Genomic DNA, 23967 nt, shown 5'->3' with positions numbered 1-23967 from the left:
ATATAATATAATATAATATATAATAAATAATATATAATATAATATAATATAATATAATATATAATATATAATATATATATGGATGTATATGTAGAGGTTTATATAGAGAGAGAGAGAGGCCTCTTCTTCGAGTATACACAGACTTACACCAGCACATCCTGCAAGCATAAATATATAAATCTATATATTATATATATTATATATATTATATATACTATATATATAATATATATAATATATATATATGCATATCTCTATCAATATACCTAACCCCACACATCTATCTATCACAACCTGTAGAATACGAGCATATATACAAAGACATCCTTCATACAGTCAGTAAACAATAAATAAATAGATAAATAAATAAATAATTAATAAATAAATAAAAGGGTGTCTCTGACTCATCTTCTCTCTTACCATCTCCCTCCCACTTAACTAGAGCGCGAGGGACAGGCCCTGTTGCTGCTGCTGCTTCTCCTGCTGCTGCTTCTCTTGCTGCTGTAATCTGTGCATCCGTTTGAAAGCCTCCAGACCCCTGGGGCCCCTCCTCAACACCTTGGGGGCCCCCAGGGGCCCCCCCATGCCTGCGGCCGTCCGTTGAGCGACCCTGAAGTGCAACAGCAGCAGCAGAAGCAGCAGCAGCAGCAGCAGCAGCAGCAGCAACAGCAGCAGCAGCAACGGTATATGATTCAAGATAGTCTTGAGGTGCGTATATAACCCCACACCCTCAAAGTCAATAAAATAACTGTCCCTACACCTCAACTCAATATACTTGGCGGAGATACACTTTAAATATGAATATAATTTATGCCTATACACCTAATGATGGAACTCTTCAAATAGCTGTAATAAAACAGCAATCAGCAGAGGGCTTACTGCAGTCTGCGTGTTGTTTGCACCGTAACAGTTGCGACCTTCTGCTCCCAGACGGTCGTGGGGGCCCCCCTGGGGGCCCCCTTGGGGCCCCCCTTGGGGGCCCCCCTGAGGGCCACCCTGAGGCCCCCCTTGGGGGCCCCCCTGAGGGCCCCCCTGAGGCCCCCCTTGGGGGCCCCCCTGGGGCCCACCCCCGTGGCTGCCCCGAAGGGGGTATGGAGAGCGCCGCGCTGTTGTGCGCTGCATGTGCTGCTGCTCGCTGCGGACCATGATGAAGTGTGGGGCCCCAACTGCAGCAGCAGGAACAGCAGCAGCAAAAGAGAAACAAAATCGAAGTTGAGACGCAATAAGGCAGATGCTGCAGCAAAAGCAGCAGCAGCCAAGTGTAGCAGCAACACAGAGAGAGAAGAAGAACAGCACGGGCAGCCTCAGCAGGAACCCCAGACCTCTCTGACAACAATTACCTGCTCAGTAAGAAGCGAGTCGCGCCGCTGCTGCTGCTGCTGTTGCTGCTGCTGCTGCTGCTGCACTTTGACGAGGCCCCAAGAGAGGCCCTGCGGCCTAGCCAGGGGCGGCTAAGGCGGCGAGCCCACCGCAACCTTTTCTAGAAGAGTGGATCTAGAGAAGAGCTGCTGCGCTGCTGCACCCGAGCAGCTCAGCTTGTGCAGCAGCAGCGTTGCTGCTGCTGCTGCTGCTGCGGTTGCTGCTGCTGCTGCTGCTGTTGCAGCTGCGGGTGGTGGTGCTACGGCGGTCTGCAGATGCAGCAAAGAAGCAGCAAGGCAGCTCAGAAAAACAAAACAAAGCGGCCTGCCTTATAGAGCAAACAAACGTATACAGCGAAACTCTCTAAAGAAACATACAGGCTCCTGGGGGCCCCGCTGCTGCTGCAGCAGCAGACCTCGGGTGCTTCAGTCTGAGTTGCTGCTTTGCTTTGTGTGAGTTTAATAAATAATATAAATTTTTAAAGAAGAAATTGATGTTTATTTCTATTTATTAATACATTAACAAACTTTAAAGCTGCCCACCGTACTTAGACACAGTAAACCCCCCAACGGGCGCACACAGCGACGCATGTAGTCTCTGTGTGTGCAGAGGGGTAGGGGGATGACGAGACAAAATTGATATATTTTATTCTTTTTATTAATAAATTCTTCTTTTAAATCAAATATATTCATTAGAATACACCGAAGGCACCCCAGACGCAGTACACAGCTTTATACCCACTCTACTATCCCCAAGCGACCCCTCCCTTATAGCTTCTGTTTTATAATAAATCTATTAACTCTCCATATATACTTCAACTTGCATGCATGCATGCTAAATAGAGAGGGCTGAAGAAAGCTACAAAATTTGTATGCGATATCTGTGCATGCATCAAACGGGGCCTTGTCTACCGTCACCTCTCTATCCGTTGTATGTGTATATTTATGCTAAAGCAGAGCTACAGGCTTTGTGTGTAGCTGCTATATGAATACTTACTTATACCTCGCCTTAGTTTAGGGAGCCTGCATGCACAGAGAACTGCAGCAATTGCCTACAGTGCTGCTGCAGCCAGCAGAACTGGAGTTGGTTGTGTGCATGCATGCATTTGAAGCTGCCTTGTAGCATTAATTGCAACGAGGCGGGCTAATTAAGGTTATGTCAGTTATATAACTAGGTGATAATATACTGGTATAGGCACCCCATAAGAAACTCGTCTCCCTCAGCCCCAGGCTGTTGTGCCGCTGTACCCAGAACTTCTAAGAAAGGGAGAGGAGGCCATCAGCAGCTTCTTAGAGGCTCTTGCCCCAAGTCTTTTGCCTCAGTAGCCCTATACTATGGGGTCCTAAGATAAGTTAGTTTATCATCTCTGCACTTAGTAGCAGCGCGTAGCTCATTGGAAAGAGTGCGAGCACAGAAACCAGCCGCTGCAGTGGGGCGGCTTCATGCATAGCAGTGGCTGGTGCTGGGGGTGCTGTACAGAATCAGAAAGGAAAGCAACAGCTCAAAACTCTTTCTTCAAAACCTCAATCAGCCCTCTGCGCCTCTTACACCATGGAGATTTATCAGCATATGCCCTCGGGTGAGGAGGCGAACAACTGCTGCGAAGCTCCTCTCCAGGTGTCGTTGACCCCAGCTCAATAACTCCAGAGGAAAATGTTTATACAGCGGAAACAATGTCTGAAGAATGCCTCCGTCTCTGCCAGCCGTTCAGATATATGACGGGCGCTGAGATGCAGAGACAGTGGACGAGCTCCTTGCTTCGCTGGAGTTGTACTTCTGTCTCAAACATAAAAAGAAAGAGATACAGTTGTCACTGGCATCTTCTTTGTTAAACAAACATGCACGACTTAGTGGTTCTATATAGATAAGGGTCCCAATCTTTTATAGCACACCCGGATAGGCTTTCCCCACATCGACAAGGGAGGGAGCTGGTTGTTGCAGGAATAAAACTACGGAAGCTATCCACACGGCGATAATAGCATTGCCTTGATAGTTAATTGTGTATCATTACTATTCGTGTCAGTTGCATGGGCAGTAGTAAGTCCTTCATTAATCTTTGAGTTTAAGTTAGCGTCGTCGGCTTGCGCCCAACATTGAGGTCTCACCCTATCATAAACATTAGTTTCCTATAATGGTATAGAGTTGAGCGCATTCTCTCGAGTTTACACTAACAAACGGCAGCAACTTGAGACTGCGAGAAGGAGCAAGTAAAGCGGAGTAATATCCTCAGCGCACGTTCAAAGACGAGCAGAAGTTGAAGGAAACAAGAATATTATTACGCCATATATATACAAGTTGAGCGGTTTTCTCAGGATTACTTAGACAAGGAGATGCTTCAGCACTATTCACGGGAGGGACTACAAATATACAAATTTCGGCGAGCGCAGCGCACAATATAATTCAGCTTCATATAACCTTTTGCTGACATTCGTTGTTAGGTGCATAAAGAAGCCCCCCCCTTTAGAATAAGCATTCTCAGTATACAGTACGGCTTTAATATATTGAGTTTTCTGCGACGCTATTAACTTCTTCGTTGTGGTGTGGGCCCAGCACACTATCTATGGGTAGCTCGGAGCCCCCGCTGAGAGAACTGTTATTCTTTGCATACTTTGTGGCTAACACTCCTCTTTTACTTTTTACAGCTTCCTTGCCGTAAAAGAGTTTTGATGCTGCACTTCAGCGCCAGTTCGTTACATGTTGGTTTATGCATGCTTGCGATATAGTCATTGGAACGCGGCCTTTTGAACCCACATGCAAGGCGTAGAGGGCTTTAGATGCGGAGTAACCATTTCTATCAAATTTTTATCCCTGTGGCTCGTAGCTCATTTGATTCAACGGTGAAAATTCATTCGAGAGGTACAGGGTTCAATTCGCGCTGTGGATATATTCCTAGTCTTCGACAGAGGGTCGGACCTTCACTGTCAGTACTTAGAATCATCAGCTTATAGCTGGGGCGGCAGCTGCAATAGAGGGCAGGAGCAAGGCAGGCAGTAAGGTAAAGGGGACAGCGTGCTTAGCGAGACAGCGTGAACAGATAGGACAGCCTTCCTATCCCCCCTCCCAGCTGGAGTTGACAAAGGGCTTCGACGTGTTATGCAACGACGTGCAGGCGCCACAGAAAAGTATAATATCACGCTAAGTGTCTATGGGGCAGACAACCTGAATGGGGTTTAAGGATCACTTGCGTGCAGGAATGCCTTATTGCTGCATGCGCAGGCACTCCTCAGCTGTGCAGCGGAGATTACCGCTGCGGGTATGCACAGCGCAGCTTAAAATTTGGGCCGCATTCAACCGTTTGGTGGTGGTTACTTCGTCACCACCATCAGCATCTCTGCTATATCCACCTTCTTAGTTTAGCGCTAGGTCTTCGGCTGCAGTGCAGCGCTATCGAAGCTAGCGACTCTGCTGTAGAACATTAACGAGGACCGATAGCAACAAGACTTGCGACGCACTGCGATGCGCCTACAGCAGAAACTGCAGTAGGGACACTGCAGTTTCTAGGTGCAGGAGAACATGCAGCAGAAGCGTTGGTGCTCCAAAGAGGAAAATGGAGTACATCCACAGTGTGTCGAGCAACTCTGCCTACCCAAGTAGCAGAACGGGTGGCAGGCTGCAGCAGCATTAGAAAAGACGGCAGCTGAAGTTGACAGTACTGAAGAGCCTGCAATATAGATAGCTCCTTTGCTTGAAGCCGGACTCATGGAAGATGGAATCGGAATAATGCTTTGAGCCTTGCCGGTGTGGAGGCTTGGTATTTCATGTGCATAAAAATGCTTTCTGTAATAACAAGGGGCTCGACAGCTGCAAGTTGGGCAGATGCCCTCCCGTTAGCTCCCCATCCTCTGCTGAGTGATCAAGCACACGAGGACGTGTGCTGCTTAGGGAGAGGGGGGGGCAGATGTAGCATGACCTGTTAAAGGAAAAAACGAAGAAGACTGAAACGAGTGGAACGCAGAAGCGCGTTCATTTGCTTCGGTATCTTCTGGCTGTTGGCATGCGCACCAGCAAGGGGCATCAGCTGAGATCATGCCATTGTCGATAAATCACATAAGAGCGCACGGAGCTGCGGCTGTGGAACGCAGTCAAGTGCATGCCGTTGGCTTGCATTGGGATATGCAAACGGCGTGTGAATGGCGTCAAATGATAAACGTTGCAAGCAGTCAGGTAGTTCGTCGATCCGGGGCATCGGAAATGCCCTGCTTTCCCCCGCGATCGTTGGAGGGCGTAAAGCCGAAGTTCACGTACCCACTTCCGTCTTATTTCTTCGTCAGCAATTGGGTCCTCCCCACAGCATGAAATGACGATGAAAATTGCCTGTTCTTTTTAGACCGTCTGCTTGCCGCTCGAAGTTTAGGTGTCTCGTGAGACACACGCAGGTGCCTAACTTGATTAAGTGCACTACATGCTTTCTGAAACGGTTCAGGGAATCACAAAAGCTCCCCCCCGAACTATTTTCACAGAAGGGCAACAGCAGAGGGTACCGAGCTGTTGGACAAACGTGTAACGACACGCAGTGGTCACAGCACTATATAATTAATGCCCAGGAGATCGGCTCTCCCAGTGGGGTTCTGAGGATCGCTTACGCGAAGCAGTTCTTCAGAAACACCTGCATGCATTTCGCGATACAGCCGTGGTGGCTGCAAACGTGGGCATGCGCAGCGTATGTAAAGTTGGGCCGCGTACAAAATCTGGCGGTCAACTGCCCCGCTACGTGCGTAGAATGACTCATATCTTCCTACATAGTTCCGTCCCAGGAGTTACGTACCTCCACCCCTTTGCCTGCAGCTAGCTAGGCTACGACCGTTTCCTTTTTGTTTATATTTTAGTTCTGAGACACCTGCGGGCCTGTCCGGAAACCCCTCTTCTTTGTGCTCTTTGGCCGGCACATCAGTATGGCAGTTCCCTTCAGTTGGAATGCTAGCGCAAAAATGCTGCGCGAAACACCGGTGAAAGGCAATGAACACCGCAGCGAGCAGGGGCAGGCAGGCTTGCGTTGCTTGCTCCGTGCATGCAAGGGCAGCATCAACAGCAACGGCGGCGACAGCAACAGCAATTCCCGCAACAACCGCTTCTTCTTCAGCAATAGCCGAATTAGTAGCTGCAGCTGTAATTAGTACTGCTGGTGCTGCGCTTCTGGGGTTTGGTATGCGAAATACCTGATGTTGGGTATGGGCCTTCCCTCATGACATTAGCTGCGGCAGCTACAGTAAATTCGGTTCCTGTAGCAGAGGCGCAGCAGCCGAAGCTGCTTACGCGCGGTGATGCGTTCACCCCATAGGAGCAGGGCTCGTCGCCGTGCGTTCATGAGCTGCCAGTGTACAGAGGCATGAACAGGGATGCATGCAGAGGTTCAGTTGCTGCTGCCGGCAGCGGTTGCAGCAGCGGCACAAGAACACACAGCTGAGCTGTGCATTTATCTGCTGCATGCAAAAGAGAGAAAAGAATGGCTGCAGTGGGATGGAGGAAATACTTCTCGCTAGATCGGAGAAGGCAGGCAAGAGTAGACAGCAAACTACTACTACTGATGCTGCTGCTACTACTTAAACTGATGAGGCTACGCACCAGCCGTAGCGAAAGCAAAACAAGCACATGGAGCGCATACGGATCCAGAGGGACCGGCAAAGAAACAGAAGCAGCACCAGACAAACACAAATGTACTTGTACGGGGCATCAACCAAAAAATACATAGACGAAGATACAGAGCCGAATACAGCACTAGCAGACTTCGGCTTCTCTGCTAACTGGATGCGCATAAGAAGGGTGTTGCCTTAACTGCTGAATAGCATATCCAGTAAACTAACATCTGCTGCCGTCTTCTTTAGGTTTTAGCAGCGGAAGAAACTGCAGCAGGAGCTCCATTCGCAAGCAACGCAACAGCAAGCGATGGAGCAGCAAGAGATACAGCAACAACAGATGCAGCAGCAAGAGCAGCAGTAGACGAGATGCAGCAGGAGGAACCGATAGAGCACCAATCCAAACACTCAATGTAGCAGCAGCAAACATGCTTGTATCCCTCTACTTAATCCACCCACCCCTCGCCGGGGGCCCATGCACACCAGGGAGCGCGTGGGCACCTTGGGGGAGAGCGGGGTGCCAGGTGCAGCGTAGCCCCTCTCAAGCTGGTATGTGGATTTTTAATTTCTGTAGGCTGGCCCCACGGCGGCAAGAACTTATTGAACGGCGGCCTACAATGATAGTGCATGCACTAAACGGGTTTCTGGTTGTGCTTGCGCGGATTATCTCGCAGCTGGATTTGCAGCAAGGTGCGTTGCTGCTCATGGACCAGCATCCCGAATCCTCCCCGCAACAGCTCGAAGCCTTTTCCCCGCTGCGTTCAAGATCCTGCAAGACGGGAGGGGAGGCTAGAGGTGATTTTGTGGAGTTGTTGTTAGATCTACAGTGCAACGAGAGCGGGGATCCAGGCAAACGGCTCGGTGCAAGAGGGCCTCAAAAATGCAGCTGATACCCTGCCCTCTTGTCCCTCCCTTCCCCAAAAGCTCTGGGCGCAGCAGCCCAGTGGCCTGGGGCTAGGGGAGAGGAGGCAGATCCTGGCATGCGTTGCAACGCACCTCGCTGTAACTAAGGCTGCAAGGCACCTTTACATGCAAGCACAACAAAGCCCCCTTTTTCTGTCTGCGCTAACGCTCTGGAGAATTTGTGCATTTATTTGCACGCAGGTTGCCTGATATGCCCAATTTAGTGTTCATGTCCCCATTTTACAGGCCATGCAGCACTGCACAGAAGTAGATATACAAGTTTGAACCAAAGACAAAAAACGCTACTCAAGCCCTCTTGCTGCCTACTGAGCAAACGTTGAGGTTATAATTGGTGAGAACCCCCTGCCAGCAGCGGACTTCGATAGTTTAGGTGCTATGTCCTCTACACTTACCCCTTCCATGATGAAGCTCTTCCGTCAGCCCTGCGACAGGGTACAAAGCCATAAACTAAAAGCAGTTTAGCAGCAGAAGCATTACGCAGACAATAAACGCAGAGCCGTAGAGTATGCAGTTGGAGATAAAGTCTGGCTCAGTAGGTTGAGCACCAGTGTGGAAGGGCAAGAAGCCCTCCCCGTAGAAAGGCCAGCTACGCGGCAGTGTACACATACCCACTACCCCCGCGTCGTGGAACAACCTAATAGTCGAGGTAATGGAGACAGCTAAAGGAAGAGTAAAGGCCCAAAGAGATAGAAATAGCACAGTTAGGGAAGCCGGTTCTGTTCGAGCAGAGGGGGAAGCTGTAATGCACAGACACTACAATAGGGTCTTCACTGAGCCTCTAGCTTACTATCCCTGGAAAGAACATGATATAAGACAATATTAGTATTTAATAATAAAGATCATGTAAACAAGAATTGAGGCCAACTGAATTGCGAGAGCCCTTAGCATTCATAGTGTGGGGCTCGCAGGGTAGCGGAGGCACTAACACCTGAAGGGGCCACCCCTGTAGAAGATTATGCAGCATTTATTTTTCTTTCTTCTCTCTCTCTCTATATAATAGACAACTGGACAAGGGTTTAAAGTTTGTTAGTTGGTAGATTAGATTGCCTTAGAGAAAACTCCCTAACTACGGCGATAGATATAGAGTATGCGTCTAAGAAGGTCTTTATGGGGCAGCACGCAGTAATAGCTGTGGGTGAGTGCTGTTCAATACATTAGATGTATGTATGTATGCACGTATGTATGTATGTATGTATGTATGCATGTAAAAGTTAAGCTTTGTTGCACATAGAACGGAGGCCAAGCGAACCCAGTGTTCTTCGTGTATAGGGTTTAGGCTTTAAGGCTGAGAGATTAGGGTTTAGGGATAAGGGTTTCGGGTTTAGGGTTTAAGGGGTAAGGCCACCCACACCCGTAGATCCAACTCCGCATGCCCTTTCTTCCTTTCTTTTAACTCCACAAGTAAACAAACAAAGACAATAAAGATAGCAATAGAAGTAAATTATTGCTGCAAAGAATCGGGCGCTAGGGGCCCCTAGGGGGCCCCTAGGGGGCCCTGGGGGCCCCTCAGTCTGGGGACCCTAAAGCCCTGTAGGGGCCCCTCTAGGTAGAGGCCCTACTGAATTGCAGTCTTCCATAGGTGGCTGCGGCATTGGAGAGTATTTAAATAATTATTTTTAAATTTTATTTTATATTTACTTGCATGCATGCACAGCAACATTCGTTGAGTTAAGTAAGGGCTTCCGAGGCACTGCCCCACAGGCCTCCGCATCACCTTCGAGGTTTAGGGTTTAGGGTTTAGGGTTTAGGATTTAGGGTTTATTGCCTATTTAGATACTCCTTCTAGGCTGAATATTCCTGTGGAGGTTTGGACAAAGGGATTAAAGTCTAGGGTTTAGGGTTTAGGGTTTAGGGTTTAGGCACGATGGCAGCTGCGGGGCCCCTTGGGGGCCTCCAATCGGTTCCTCGGCCTTCTTGGCTCGACGAGGACGGCGACGATGAGGAGCAGCAGACCCCCATCAGCAGCAGCAGCAGCAGTAGCAGCAGCAGCAGCAGCAGCAGCAGCGCTGGACTAGGGGCCCGCGCCTATGTGTACTTCACGACTGACCTCCCAGAGCCCCTGCAGCTGCCTCAGGAGCCCTTAAGCATTGAGGTGTCTGTACACCGCAGCGATTTATCAAAGGTGAGGCCCCCTTCTTCCTCAGTACGGCAATAGGGGTCTTTGGGGCCCCCTCCCCCTCTTCAGGGGCCCCTGTCTGTCTTTGGGGGGCCTTAATTTCGTGTCTTTGATTGTCTTTGGCTGTGGGGTGTGTGGGGTTTGGGGTGTATATGCAGCTCGTGAATCAATTACTATCAGATAAAGACCCGCATGCCTGGCCCCAGCCTCAGCCTTTGGATTTTTATATCGATAACAAAACCCTAGTCAACAAATCCCTGAAGGAGTATGTTGTTGTTGTTGCTGCTGCTGCTGCTATTGCTGCTGCTGCTTCTGCTGTTGTTGCTGCTGCTTCTGGCGGTGGTGGTGCTGCTCTGCTGCTGCTCGTGCTAATTAGGCGCTGTTGCTGCTTTGGGTCTAGGTGCTGCTGTGTCAGCTGCTGGTGTAGGTGCTGCTGCTGTTACTGCTGTTGCTGCTGCTGCTGCTGCAGCAGCGTTTAAGTGGTGTTTGCGCTTGGGTTGGCTGCAGGCACATGCAGCAGCTGGGGTTAACAGCAGAAGCCCCTCTTCGCCTTCACTATCAGATAGCTACTAGAAAGGGCCCAGAGCTGCTGCTGCCTCCGGCTCCCGATTGGATTGCTGCTGTCTCTGTTCCCCACAGCAACGGTAAGGCGGCGATACACTTCCTGCTGCTGCTGCTGCTGCTGCTGCTGCTATAGCTGCTGCTTCTGCTGCTGCTGCCTTGCTGGGCGGTAGAAAGATCGGGGGCTCGGTGTTGCTCCTGGTTCGTCTCCGTCAGTCTCTTCTTGCTGCTGCTACTGCTGCTGCTGCTACTATTGCTGCTGCTGGTGCTGTTGTGTTCAGGGCCGATAGTCTCTGGCTGCTACGACGGCGTGCTGCGCCTCCATTCTTCTGGTTCCTTACCCCTCCTTTCAGATGCAGGAGAAGCAGCAGCAGCAGCAGCAGCGGGGCCTTCGCTGCAGCACGCGGTGTCTCTAGGTCAGGGCCCCATAGCAGATGTTGCTGCAGTGCCGCTGGGGGCCCCCGAGGGGGGCCCTTACTTCTGCCTGAGCGTCACCCAGGGAGGTGGATTGTTAGGGGTGGCTCTGACGCAGACAGCAGCCAGCAGCAGCAGCAGCAGCAGCAGCGGGTGGAGAGACACTTTTGTTTGTGCTGGGCTTCACAACGGCCCCGCTGGCTGCCTCGCGAGTTCAGGAGACAGCAGCCTCGTGGCTGTAGGCGGCAGAGACGGGGCTATATCTCTGTGGAACACAGCAGAAGCAGCAGCAGCAGCAGCAGAAGCAGCAGCAGCAGCAGCAGCAGATGGCGCTGGGGATAGAGGCGGGTCGGGTTCTGTCCGACAGAAGCGGCGTGGGGTGTCTCCTTTGCTTGTTTCATTAGGAGGCGAGAAGCAGCTGCTGAAGCCTTACACTCGTTTTGCTGTCTCCGCTTCCTACCACCACGTAACTGCTGCTGTATTTGGGGGCCCTTCGCTTTTTTCTGCTTCTTTAGACGGTGTGTTGCGCGTGTGGGACCCGAAAAGAGCAGCAGCAGCAGCAGCAGCAGCAGCAGCAGCAGAGTGGCGCTGCAACTCCATCCCTCTGGCCTTGTCTACAAGGGAAGCACAACCTTCTCTGCTTGCTGCTGCTCATGATGATGGGCGGGTGAGGCTGTGGGATGTACGTACACCTCAGGGGGTGGCGATAGATGGCCTGGGATCGGGATCGGGATCGGGATCGGGGGACGATAATGTGGGGTTCTCTTTGCGTACGTCTTTTAAGACAAGACATGCGCGTCTGCCTGCTGCTGTTAGCTGGAACAGCAACGGGGGCCTCTTAGCTTCTGTGGGGCAGGACGGCTGCGTGCTGCTGCACGATCTGCGTGCTGCTGCTGCAGCACTTGCTGTGTTTAAAGCCCAAGTCAAGGGCCTCCCTGTAAGGCTTCTCTGCTGCTCCTGGTGTACAGACACCTCAATCGTCTCAGGAGGCAGCGACGGCCGCCTCCGCATCCATCAAATCCTCAGTGGCGGTTGCAGCTGATGCTGCTGCAGTTGTGCTGCTGCAGCTGATGCTGCTGCAGCTCTGCTGCTGCTTCCGGCCCTTTAGGGCCCTAACCCCTTACTCCTTCGATTGTGTTGCTTTCTTCGCTTTGTCTTTGTCTCTTACTTGCGGCTTTTCTCCCCTGTACCTTCAGCCAACTCGCCGCACCTCAGCTTATTTATTTAAACTATATATATATATCTTACCCAAACAAACCCCAAAAAGAAACTTTAGGGGACTCTAATAAGCCCTCTAGGGGCCCCACAGGCATAGCGACTGGCAGAGACAAAACCTAAATCTTAAGGCGCTCCCTACGGGGGCCCCCGCATAGGGGGGCCCCCTAGGGGGGCCCCCATGCAACTTAGAGAAGATGCCCGGGACCTCATAAAGCCCGCCCCCTAAGGGGGCCGTTATGGGGCTCTTAAGGGCCCCCTAGAGGGGCCCCCAGGTGTCATGGGGGGCCCCTACGGGACCCTCAAGGGCCCCCTACAGAGGCCCCCAGGTATCATGGGGGCCCCTACATTACCCGAAAGGACCTTCTAATGGGCCCCTGAAGGGACCCTAATGGGCCCCTGAGGGGCTCCCTAATGGGCCACTGAAGGGCCCCCTGATGAGTCCCGTAAAGGGCCCCCTAAAGGGGCCCCCAGGTATCATGGGGGCGCCTTTCAGGGGTCCCCAGGCGCTGATGGTGTCTCTACGAAACCCTAAACCCTAAACCCTAAACCCTATGGCTTTTTGAAAGAATGAAGGGTTAAATGCAGGCATGCAATATCTGCACAGACAGCAGAGCCCCTTAAACCTTAAACCCTAAACCCTAGCTGACGCCCTATAGCTACGGCCCTGGAGACTCCGACCCCCTTGCAAACCCTAAACCCTAAAACCCTAAATACTAAACCCTTAAGGGCAAGGTGCCTGAGTTATACGGGGCCGGAGTCGGGGAGCGAAGCCCTAAACCCTAAAACCCTAAACCCTAAAACCCTAAACCCTAAAACCCTAAACCCTAAACCCTGGCTTGTCCGTGCTTCTTTGACTAGAGTATACAGCAGCAGCAGCAATAAGGCTGCCTCAGCAGCAGCAATAAGACAGTATGTGCAGCATCTAAAGGAGTATTTTCTAGCGGCGATGTAAAACCCTTAAAATAATAATATGTTGTTGAGGACCCCGAAGGCCTCTTCAAGAAGCTGTTTATACTTCTCTGAGCTCTTGGCTTCTCTGAAGTTGCTGCAGCTGGCGTTGCTCTGCAGCAGCAGCAGCTGCTGCTGCTGCAGCTGCAGCAGCTCCAGCAGCAGCAGCAGCAGCAGCGTATCCACTTGATGCAATTCGTCTACCCTGTACGTACAGCTCGTGCTTAGCTTGCCTTGCAGTTACGGAGCAGAAGGAGGCGGGGGCCCCCCCCTCTGCATATATTTCTTTGATCAGTCTGGCGCTGCCTTCACTGATATTCTCTCTTCTTTCTTCGCTTGTTGGGGGCCCCTTTGGGGGCCCCCCTTGGGGGCCCCCCTTGTCTTTGTCTTGAGGAAAGAGAGGAGCAAATTTTTTAATGGCGACATCGAGGGGCAGACTTTCATCAAAAATAAGCTCCCATTGTCCCCTGTTTGCTGCTGCTGCTGCTGCAGCAGCAGCAGCAGCGTTGGAGGTATTTTCTTTTGTTATAGGTTGGGTTGGGGCCTCATGAAGAGGAGCGCATGCAGCTTGTTGTGGGGCCTCTCCCTTCTTCTCTCCTTCTTGCAGCTTCCTTAGGTGTGCCTCAGCCAGGTCACTGGGGGCCCCTTTAGGGGCCCCCTTGTGCTGCTGCTGCTGCTGCTGCTGCTGCTGATTGTGTGTTTGAGGCAGAACAAGGTTTAGGAGTTGTTCCGTCATCTCTGTTAGGAGCGCATGCATCCAGGGCTGTCTGCTGCTGCATGCGGGGCTGAGATTGATTTCTAAGAGCCAGGGGTTAAGGTCTTCATCAAGTAAAACATCAAAGCCAAAGAGTTCGAAGCTGCTGCTGCGCTGCACCACCTGCGGCCTCCCCGCTCTCACAGCCTGCAGCACGAGCAGCCGCAGCTGCGGCAGCAGCACACAGGGCCAGTAGCTGCTGTCTCCTGTACGCTCAGCTAAGCACCAGCATAAGTAGTCTACAGGAAGGACACCCTCTACACTCTCTTCCTCTTCTAAGCACTTCTCGCACACAACAGAGTGCCCCCCAACAGCAGCAGCAGCAGCAGCAGCAGCTGAAGCGGAAGCAGAACCCTCAGCAGCAGCAGCTGCTGCTGCTGCTCCTGCTCCGTCTCGCTCCTTGCGTTTGCCTTGTTTGAGTCGCGGTATCTCTATCTTGGATTCCTGTTGTTGCTGCTGTTGCTGCTGTTGCTGCTGCTGCTGCTGCTGTTGCTGCTGCTGTTGCTGCTGCTGCTGCTGACGATGATGATGATGGTGGTTGTGTGTGGGGTGGCGCCTTTTAAGTCTGTTAAGGCTCCAGTTAGATATATGTTTGAATCTGTTATGTATTTCTTTAGTAGTATAAGACTCAGAACAAAGACGTATATAGGGTTTATTAAAAAGATATATCTTTAATGGTTTAAATGACCTAACTAAGACCCACACACGCACATCAAACTTGCGAGAAAAAAATAATAGTAATGGGCGCTCTATATAACGCTGCACCAGTCGGCCTCTTAAACCCCTGCCTGTAATAAACATAAACAAACAAACAAACAAACAAACAAACAAATAAATAAATAAATAAATAAATAAATAAATGATATAATTTCGTGTGGGAAGAAAAAAAGTATTACAGACGAGAAAGATCTGCAAAGGGATATATGTCTGTCTCTAAACCCTAAACCCTAAACCCTAAACCCTAATTAAAAGAACAGAAAGTAAATAAAAATCAATCGCAGGCAATATAAAGAGGGAGGCAGCAATGTCTTTGCTTTTGTTTGTTTGTTGCAGAGACAGGATACAGCAGCAGATAAATGTGAATACTAAAAGAATATTAGAAGGAGACAGCTCTGTTTTAAATTTGTTTATAAAGCTTTTTACATGTACATTAGGGTTTAGGGTTTAGGGTTTAGGGTTTACCTGATCTAAGGATCTCAAGAGGAGAAGTGAAGAGTTTAACTCCAGAGGCGCGGGCGTTGCTGCAGGGTTTGACTATCCAAATATTTCTGCTGGGCCACTCCTCTTGTTGTTGCTGCTGCTGCTGCTGCTGCTGCTGCTGCTGCTGCTGCTGCTGCTGCTGCTTGTTTGTAATGCCTAGGAGTCTATCGACGTCTGCGCTGCTGCCGATGTCAGTACCCCACAGAGGCCAATTTGCTTTGATCTGTCTCAGCAGCTGCAGCACCAATTCGCTTGGGGGCCCCCTTTGCAGGCTTGCGAGGCCCCCTACTGTTTGCTGCTGAGGCGGCAGCAGCTGCTGCAGCACCTGCTCCTCTCCCTCCTCTCCCTGCCGCTGCTGCCGATGCCGCTGCCGCTGCTGCTGCTGCTGCTGCTGCTGCTGCCAGTGTGCAATGAAGGGTGTGGGGTGTTGCCGCATGCACCAAGCAACAGTAGAAAAGGCTTCTATATGAGCGGGAGACAGAGGCTCATGCTGCTGCAGCAAATCAACGCTATCTAAATATCTATCAGGAAGCAGTTCTGGAAGCCACGCCTCCAACACTTCCACAGCTAGCCAAGGCAGCAGCACCGCCTCTCGGGTGTACACACACCTCAGATCAAAACTATCTGTTGCTCCTGCTGCTGCTCCTGCTGCTGCTGCAGGGTAAGGGGTCAAGCTACGCTCCCGCCCACCGCCTCGCCGCAAAGAAGGAGGCCTGCTGCTGCTCCTTCCCGCAGTACCAGCAGCAGGAGCAGCAGGAGCAGCAGGAGCAGCAGGAGCAGCAGCAGAGATAAGACAGCTTGTTGTATGTTTTAGATAAGATAAGAGAACAAGAAGGGCCTCAGTTCTTGCCCAGTCAAGAACAAAAGCAGCAGAATCTGCTAATGAAGACAAATCGTATGTACGTGGATAGAAAGCAAATATATTGATGCTGTCTGTACACCTGAGTTGCAGCAGCGAAGCATTAAGGCCCCCTTTAGTAGTAAGTGCTTCGCTGCCCTCAAAATGGTTAAGCAGCTGCTGCGGTTTAGCTAAAAGTATATCTCTCTTTCTTTGCTTTACGCTCCACTTCAAATCGTAAAACGAAGAACTCAGCTCTCTGTTGTAAGCCCAGCCACGGCGCTGCAGCGCAGCACCAACACAAGACTCTACTGTCGTCCCGCCTCTTCTTTGCTGTGCTTCTTCCTCTTCTTCTGCTGCTGCTGCTGCTGCTGCTGCTGCTGCTCCTGGTGCTCCTGCTGATGGTAATGGTGCTGGTGCGGGTACTGGTGCTCCTGTTCCTGATGTTCTTGATGCTGCTGCTGTTCCTACTCCTGCTGCTGCTGCGCCTGCTGCTGCTGCTGCTGCTGCTGCTGCTGCTGCTGAATGGGTATGTTTGCGCGCTATGCCTGCTCTATGTTTTGAACTCTCAAGACAGAAGACTCTTTTAAGAGGGTCCAGCCCCATTCTTCTGCTAAAGTGCTGCATGCACTCTGCATGCGTTTTTGATGCAGCAGCAAATCCTCGCAAACGCCGACGGCGCCCCGCTTCTGCTTGCAGCAGCAGCTGCCTGCTGTGCGTACACCTCGCGCTCAATGCTTGAACACCCTCCCCCAAGCTCTTCCAACTCCTACTCCTGCTGCTGCTGCTGCTGCTGCTGCTGCTGCTGCTGTTGCTGAAAAAAAAATGCCCCGCTGAAGCGGCCTTGCGCAGGCTGGGCAAGGAGCTGCTGCTGCATGCAACAGGTAGCCTTGAACCTTTCGGATACTCATCCTGCTGCTGCTGCTGCTGTTGCTGCAGTGCAGCCTGTGGTTCTGCAGCAGCAGCAGCAGCAGCAGCAGCCTCTTCGGGCTCAAGGGACTCCAGGAGGGACGGCGTTTTGCTGCCCTTGTATGGGCTGCCTCTGCTTCTTGTGCTGCTAATGCTGCTGCGGCTGCTTCCGCCGCTGCTGCTGCTGTCCGTGCTGCTGCTCCTGCTGCTGCTGCTGCTGCTGCTGGTAACTTCGCTAGCAGAGGAGAGCGAGGCAGACGCTCTAGGAGAACTTGCGGGCTGATGGGTTGCTTTGCTGCTGCCGTTGCCGCTGTTTCTGCTGCTGTTGCTGCTGCTTCTGCTGCTGCTGCTTCTTCTGCTGCTGCTTCTGCTGCTGCTGCTGCTCTGGCTGTTGTATCGACGCTTGTGAGCGTTTTCTTTGTCGTTGCTGCATGCTGGGCTGCGCTGCCGTTGTCTCTTGGGGCTGTCCGGGGCACTCGAATCCTCTGTTGTTGCTTGCTGCTGCTGCTGCTGCTGCTGCTGCTGCCAAGTGGAGGGGCGTCGCCTGGAGTTGAGCCACTGAGCCATCAAAAGGGCGAAGTCGTCGCATGCAGCAGCTTCTGCGGTGTCTGCTGACGTGGGGCTGCCTGCAGCAGCAGCCGCTGCAGCAGCTCCTCTGCTGTTGCTGCTGCTTCTCATCCTGCTGCTACTGCGGCTGCTGCTACTACTGCGGATGCTGCTGCTGCTGCTGCTGCCTCCGCCGCTGCTGCTGCTGCTGCTGCTGCTGCTGCTGCCTGTCCTACTCCTTGATGTGGGCTCGACGCCCCGCAAGGGACCCGCCTGAGACTCTCCTTTGTCTGCGTCTTCCTCGCTGCTGCCGCTGCTGCTGCTGCTGCTGCTGCTGTCAGACTGGTAGTTGGTGCGTTGCTTCCTTGGAGAGGTGGCTTTGAGGCCCCCCTGTGGGTCCGCTGGTGCTGCTGCCGCTGCTGCCGCTGCGGGTACTGCTGCTGCTGCTTGTGTTGCTGCAGCTTGTATCTCCCAGGTGCTAGAAGAAGCCGCCATGAGTTCGGCTTCTTCATGTGCAGCGAGGGGCCTGTTGCTGCTGCTGCTGCTGCTGCTGAAGTTGTTGCTGCTGCAGCTCATGTATGTGCCTCCACAGATTGTGTTGCTGCTGCTTCGCCGGGCCCTAGCAGCTACAACCCATGTCCTAACCTCGCCGCCAGTCTCTCTTTGCTGCTGCTGCTGCTGTACCTGCTGCTGCTGCTGCGGCTCCTGTTGCTGCTGCTGCTGTTGCTGCTGCTGGCGCTGCAGCTGTTGTTGCTTCTGATCTTTTTGGAGTTGCCGCTGGTGTTGCTTTTGCAACGCCAGCTGCTGCTCTTTTTGCTGCAGATGCTGCCTTTTCTGCTGCTGCTGCTGCTGCTGCTGCTGCTGCTGCTGAGGTTCGAGCTTTGCTGCTTCATCTGTGCCTCCCCACAAGGCCGTGCACCAGCCCCTGTGGGGCCCGGGTGTCTGTAGAAGGGGGGCCCCTAGGGGGCCCCCTGCTGCTGCTGTGCTGTTATGATGCTTCCAGAGATCTGCTACTGCTGCTGCAGCACTTACAGCTGCCTCTAGGCCTGAAAGGAGACATGCATTTTTCATGTGTCTCCGCAACATTCGCTGCTCTCTCATTTGCATGCGTTTGATGCGCCGATACAGTCGGTTGCTGCTGCTGCTGCTGCTGCTGCTGCTGCTGAAGGAGGCCACCTCTGGAGGCCAGTGGAACTCAAGCAGAGCTTTCGTTACAGCAGCAGCAGCAGAAGGAATTCTCCTGATGCTGCTGTTGCCGCTGCTGCTGCTGCTGCTGCTGCTGTTTGTGTCTCCTATTATTTGCGGGTTTCCAAGGGCTGTCTTTTTGCTGCTGAGGGGAGTCAGCAGCTCTGTCTGTGCGTCCTTAGGAAGGTATAGCAGGGCTTCCTCCTGGCTGTGGGGCCCCAGTGCTGCTGCTGCTGCTGCTGTTGCTGTTTCTGCTGCTGCTGCTGCTGCTGTTATTCTGCTGGTGAGGGTCGCCTGGGACAGCGGCGGCTCCCTTCCAAGCAGCAGCTCGGAGTCAAAGGCCCTGTTGCGAGGAGACAGCGAAAGCTGATCTCCCCCACTCTTGCTGCTGCTGCTGCTGCTGCTGCTGCTGCTGTTGCTGCTGCTGTTGCTTCCTCGGGTAACGACGCCCCCAACAGAGGCCTCAGAAACTTCAGCTGCTAAGACATCAGCAGCAGCCAAAGCGGAGTCCCCCAAACTTAATTCCTCTCTGCATGGAGTGACAGACATGTCTGCACTGCTGCTGCTGCTGCTGCTGCTGTTGTTGTTGCTGCTGTTGCTGCTGGTACTGTCTCCGCTGCAGTTGATCGAGTTGCTGCTCCCGCTGCTGTTGGAGGGCCCCAGCAACGTATCCTTTCCCTTGCTGTGGGGCTTCCGAGGTGTCACAACAACATCTGCTGCTGCTGCTGCTGCTGCTGCTGTTTCTGATGCTGTTGCTGCTGTTGCTGCTGCTGCTCCTGTTGCTGCTGCTGCTGCTGCTGCTGCTGCGGCAGGAGGCCCTTCTGGGTTTGCCGTAGGGGGGCTCGGAGGGGCCTCGTCGGCTGCAGCACATCACATAGCGGCGCAGGGGCCCCTTGCTGTTGCTGCTGCTGCTGCTGCTCCTGCTGTTGCTGCTGCTGCTGCTGCGTCGCAAGAAAAAGGGAAGGGGACAGAGACAGCAGCGGCCTTCGGCCTGCAACTGGCTCTCCGTGCAGCCAAACCCTAAAGCCTAAACCCTAAACCCTAAACCATAAACCTTTAACCCTAAACCCTACACCATAAACTCTAAGCCTTAAACCTTTAACCCTAAACCCTAAACCCTAAACCCTCACCAATGTTTACTTGTTGATCTTCTTCGGCGCCTGGAGTGGCGCTGGCTAAAGACGAAGAGGATTCGCAGTGTTGCTGCTGTTGTTGTTGCTGCTGCTGCTGCAGTTCGTGCAGCTGTTCGTGCAGCGGTTGCTGCTGTTGTTGTTGTTGCTGCTGCTGCTGCTGCAGTTCTTGCTGCTGCTGCTGTTGTTGCTGCTGCTGTGTGAGGGAGACAAGAGAGTCAATAAGCTGCAGCGCGTCAGCAAACGACATATCTTTGCTGCTGTAGCTGTCTCTTCTCAGCATAGGGGAGGCCCTTAAGGGGGCCCCCACGAGGGCCCCCAGGGGGCCCCCTGGGGGCCCCCCGCCAATGTATGGCTCGGGTTTAACTGTGCTGTCAGCAGACTGCAGCAGCAGCTTCTCGCCACTCTGGCTGCTTCCAGCTGTCTCTGCAGCAGCAGAAACACGAACAACAACAGCAGCAGCAGCAGCAGTAGCAGCGACACAGCGGAGAAGAGACAGCCAAATAAGAGTGGAGACAGAGGCTGTCTCTCTGAAGCTGCTTAATATATATGTTGATTTCAAAGGATTCGGGCTCTTGCTTCTTCTTTTTATTTGTTTATATTTAGCTGTGCATGCGCTGCTGCATTTGCTGCTGTTGTTTTTCCTTTTGCTTCCTCTGCCTCTCCAGGCTGCTGCTACCGACAGCAGCAGCAGCAGCAGCAGCAACAGCAGCAGCAACAGCAGCAGCAAAAGCAGAAGCAACAGCAGCAGCAAAAGCAGAAGCAACAGCAGCAGCAACAGCAGCAGCAGCAACAGCAGCAGCAGCAGCAGCAACGAACCTACCCGCAAGACAAGGCGCAAACCGGGGTGAAGATAGCGGGGGCCCCTGGGGGCCCCCCTCTTGGAATGTGGGGCCCCTAGAAAGGGCTTGAAGGGAGAGGGGGCCCCCGTTGCTGCTGCTCTCTTCAAACATGCTTTGCTGGCTGCGCACGTGCTGCAGTTGCTGCTGTAGCTGCTGCAGCTGCTGCGTTGCTGCATGCAGGCCCAGCTGGGTAGTGTGGGGCTTAGGCTGCTGCTCTTCAGGGTGAGATGCTGCTGCTGAGGCCTCCGCAAAACACCCCGGCTGCTGCTGCTGCTCCTGCTCGTGCTGCTGCTCCTGCTGCTGCTGCTGCTGCTCGTCCTGCTGCTGCTGCTGCTGCTGCTGATTGGGCCCTTTTGAGCCGTCTGTTCGTTTAGAGAGTCTCCGCCTGGCCCTTTCCGCTGTATGGCCCTGCCCATATGGCAGCAGGAACGAGCCCCCGTGCTGCTGCTGCTGCTGCTGCTGCTGCTGCTGCTTGGTACGTTCGTGCTCTTCTGCTGCTCTTGATAATATACTTCCTACCGTGAAGCCGTTCTCCTGAGGGGATGAAAGCAACAGCGAGGAGGAGCCCCATCCCCAGCTGTCTCTGCTGCCTCCTGTTGCTGCTGCTGCTGCTGCTGCAGTTAAGGCCAAGGGCCCCCCGGAGGAGTACGCTTTGGGCTTCCTGCTGTCTGCAGCGCGAGAAGAGGTCAGCTGCTGCTGCTGCTGCTGAGCCCTTGTCTGCATGCCACGGGAGGCCCGGCGCTGCAGCAGCAGCTGTTGCTGTTGCTGTTGTTGCTGTTGTTGTTGCTGCTGCTGCTGCTGCGCACACGTTTGCTGCCACATTGAGAGGACCTCTTGGTGAATACAAGACAGCTGCAGCCTTACATCGTGCATCGATTGTCTGTCTTTGCTGCTGCCGTTGCTGCAGTGGCTGCTGCAGCTGACGTTGCTCCTGCTGCTGCTGCTGCTGCTGCTGCTGCAGCACCAATCCTCTTGGGGCCCCCTCTCCTCTACAAACGAGCGCAATAAGCCGTCGTAGCTGTCCTGCTGGGGGGCCCCCAATAGGGGGGCCCCCATCAGAGTTTCATCCAGTAGGGGGGCCCCCTCTAGCTCGCTAGGGACCCCTTCGGAAGCACCAGCAGCAGGCTGCTCAGCAAGAGCAGCATGCTGCTCTGCTGCAGCAGCAGCATGCTGCTCTGCTGCAGTAGCAGCAGGCTGCTCTGCTGCATCAGCAGCAGGGTTAAGAGTTGCTGATGCTGCGGTGTCTGTTGCTACAACAAGAGAACGCTCGTTGTCCTTGTCTGTGCAGCGTTGCTGCTGCTGCTGCTGCTGTTGCGGAGGCGGCAGCTGCTGCTGCTGCAGCAACGCCTCGATAGCCTTTGTTTCTTCGTCTTTAGCAGCAGCTGGGCTCCCCTCGCTTCCTGCACTAGGGCACCGGGAAGGATTGCTGCTGCCTCTGTTGCTGCTGTTGCTGCTGCTGCTGCTGCTGCACAGCAGTTGTTCCAGGGCGCTATGCGCACCGCCGGATGACAATTCCGAGAGAAGGGACATCTCTTGCTGCTGCTGCTGCTGCTGCTGTGGTTGCTGCTGCAGCTGCTGCTGCTGTTGCTGTTGCTGCTGTCGTTGTTGCTGCTGCTGTTGCTGCTGCTGCTGCTGTTGCGACTGCTGCTGGGCAGAGGCGCCTACAGACCACGAGCTGCTTTGGCTCGCGGGCCCCAAAGACGCCATGGGTAAAAGAGGGACCTTGCTGTGCTGCTGCTGCTGCTGCTGCTGCTGCAGTTGCTGCTGCTGCTGCTGCTGCTGCTGCTGCTGCTGCATCCGTGGAGTTTGCGCTTCTCGTTGCTTTTGTCTGGGGTGTTGAGGACAGGGGGTTCTTTTGAGGTTTCCGCTAGCAGCTGTTTGCTGCTTAGGGTTTAGGGGCCTCCCATACTGTGCTGCAGACGACGACGCAAGCAGGGGTCCTTGCTGCTGCTGCTGCTGCTGCTGCTGGAGCAGCAGGTGCTGCTGCTGGCGTTGCGCAAACGCTGCGCTACCCGTCCTGTTTAGCAGCTGCCGCGGGGGCCCCAGGGGCCCCGGGGGCCCTTCTTGAGTGGAGGTATAGGGGCCCCTAAGGGGGGCCCCCATACCTGACTGTGTGAGTGAAGGGTGGTAAGGCATCCCAGCAGCACGGGGGTATTGCTCTTGCAGCTTGTTGCTGCTGCTGCTGCTGCTGCTGCTGCTGCTACTGCTACTGCGCTTAAGGTAGCGCCTCAGGCCTTCAAGAGTGCCGTACGGGCTTTGCTTTACTGCTGGGCGGGGGGCTGGGGGCCCCCCTACAGATGAAGGCAGGGGCCCCCAGGGGTCTTGGGGGCCCCCCGCTTTAATAAAGGATGAACTGCTGCGGCGCAGCTGCTGCAGCAGCTCTTCTACAGCTCGGGTGCTGGCAGGAAGCCTATCGCTATCCTCGGCTGCTGCCGCTGCTGCCGCTGCTGCTCCGTCTGCAGCAGCAGCCGCAGCGGCAGCAGCAGCAGCAGCCACTGCAGTCACGGTAGCAGACCTGGGCTCGCGGCTGCTGCTGCTGCTGCTGCTGCTGCTGCTGCTATGACTGCGGGTTGAGGGAGTAAGAAGCAGAGAGGAGCTGGCGGGCCGCTCCACCAGAGAGCGGCTGCTCATGAAATTGAGAGTGTGGGGTTTGGGATCGTCGATCCCCAGACGGGAGCTGCTGCTGCTGCGAATGGCAGGCCCTTGAGGCCAGCGCTCTTTCCTGAGCGGGGGAGACCCCCACACAGAAGACCTTCCTGCTGCTGCTGCTGCTGCTGTCGCTGCAGCTGCAGCTTTTGCGGTTGAAGTTGCAGTCGTTCCTGCTTGAACAGGGGAAGCAGCAGCAGCAGCAGCAGCAGCTGCTGCTGCTGCTGCTGCTGCTCGTGGGGGCCCCTGGGTCCCTGCTGAAGTCATAAGCCGCGGTTGAGGTAGGAGCTGCTGCCTCCGTGGGGGCCCATGAAAGAGTTCGTCTGGGATAAGCTGCAGCAAAGAGGGTTGACTTAAATCTTCACCTGATAGAAAAGCAGATAGAGGGGGCCCCTCTGGGGGCCCCCTTAAGGGGCTCCCTGGGGGCCCCCTTAGGGGGCCCCCTGCAGCAGTGGGGCCCCTTGAGGGGCCCCTTGAAAGCCCCAGCGGCTTCTGCTTTGCATTAAGTTTGGGGGCCCCAGGGGGGGCTGGCAGCTGCAGCAGCGAAGAACCCCCTGCTGCTGGGTAGGGGCGCAGCAAAAAGGCTTCGTTCTCCTGCAGCAGCTGCTGCAGCAAACCAGCCCCGTGCTTCCTCTCAAGGCTGTCCCGGCAGTACCTGGGCGCCATTCTCCAGCAGCAGCAGCAGCAGCAGCAGCAACAGCAACAGGAGGAGCAGCAGTAGCAGCAGCAACAGGAGTCGGCGGCAGGCCGAGGGCAACGAGGTGACCTGGCCTCCTGGCGGGGGGGCTGCTGCTGCTGCTGCTG

General features: G+C 53.8%; 3 protein-coding genes across 3 annotated transcripts in view; 1 reads left to right on the top strand and 2 right to left on the bottom strand.

Annotated features, from left to right (window-relative positions):
* Nucleotides 1-438: 438 nt before the first annotated feature.
* EAH_00033440 (hypothetical protein) lies at nucleotides 439-2928 on the bottom strand (the record flags this gene model as incomplete). The annotated part of the gene is made up of 4 exons (XM_013395890.1): nucleotides 439-610; nucleotides 880-1166; nucleotides 1470-1628; nucleotides 2908-2928. The coding sequence occupies 4 exons, from the start codon at nucleotides 2926-2928 to the stop codon at nucleotides 439-441; spliced, it is 639 nt and encodes a 212-aa protein (XP_013251344.1).
* Nucleotides 2929-9720: 6792 nt separating this feature from the next.
* Nucleotides 9721-11989, top strand: EAH_00033430 (microtubule-associated protein, putative; the record flags this gene model as incomplete). The annotated part of the gene is made up of 4 exons (XM_013395889.1): nucleotides 9721-9978; nucleotides 10131-10237; nucleotides 10480-10616; nucleotides 10815-11989. The coding sequence occupies 4 exons, from the start codon at nucleotides 9721-9723 to the stop codon at nucleotides 11987-11989; spliced, it is 1677 nt and encodes a 558-aa protein (XP_013251343.1).
* A 1185-nt stretch (nucleotides 11990-13174) lies between these two features.
* EAH_00033420 (tubulin-tyrosine ligase family protein, putative) overlaps nucleotides 13175-23967 on the bottom strand; it is a gene marked incomplete at both ends in the record, with an annotated part of 17035 nt that continues 6242 nt past the window's right edge. Inside the window, 5 exons of the mRNA XM_013395888.1 lie at nucleotides 13175-14432; nucleotides 14556-14655; nucleotides 15050-19405; nucleotides 19676-20101; nucleotides 20499-23818. Coding sequence (XP_013251342.1) covers nucleotides 13175-14432; nucleotides 14556-14655; nucleotides 15050-19405; nucleotides 19676-20101; nucleotides 20499-23818 — 9460 coding nt within the window. The remainder of the gene's footprint in view (nucleotides 14433-14555; nucleotides 14656-15049; nucleotides 19406-19675; nucleotides 20102-20498; nucleotides 23819-23967) is intronic.

The sequence above is a fragment of the Eimeria acervulina genome, genomic scaffold (assembly GCF_000499425.1).
Source record: "Eimeria acervulina Houghton genomic scaffold, Eah_scaff333, whole genome shotgun sequence".
Classification (NCBI taxonomy): Eukaryota; Apicomplexa; class Conoidasida; order Eucoccidiorida; family Eimeriidae; genus Eimeria; species Eimeria acervulina.
Note: the sequence above shows the minus strand (reverse complement) of the source record. Positions and strands in the feature narration are given on the sequence as shown.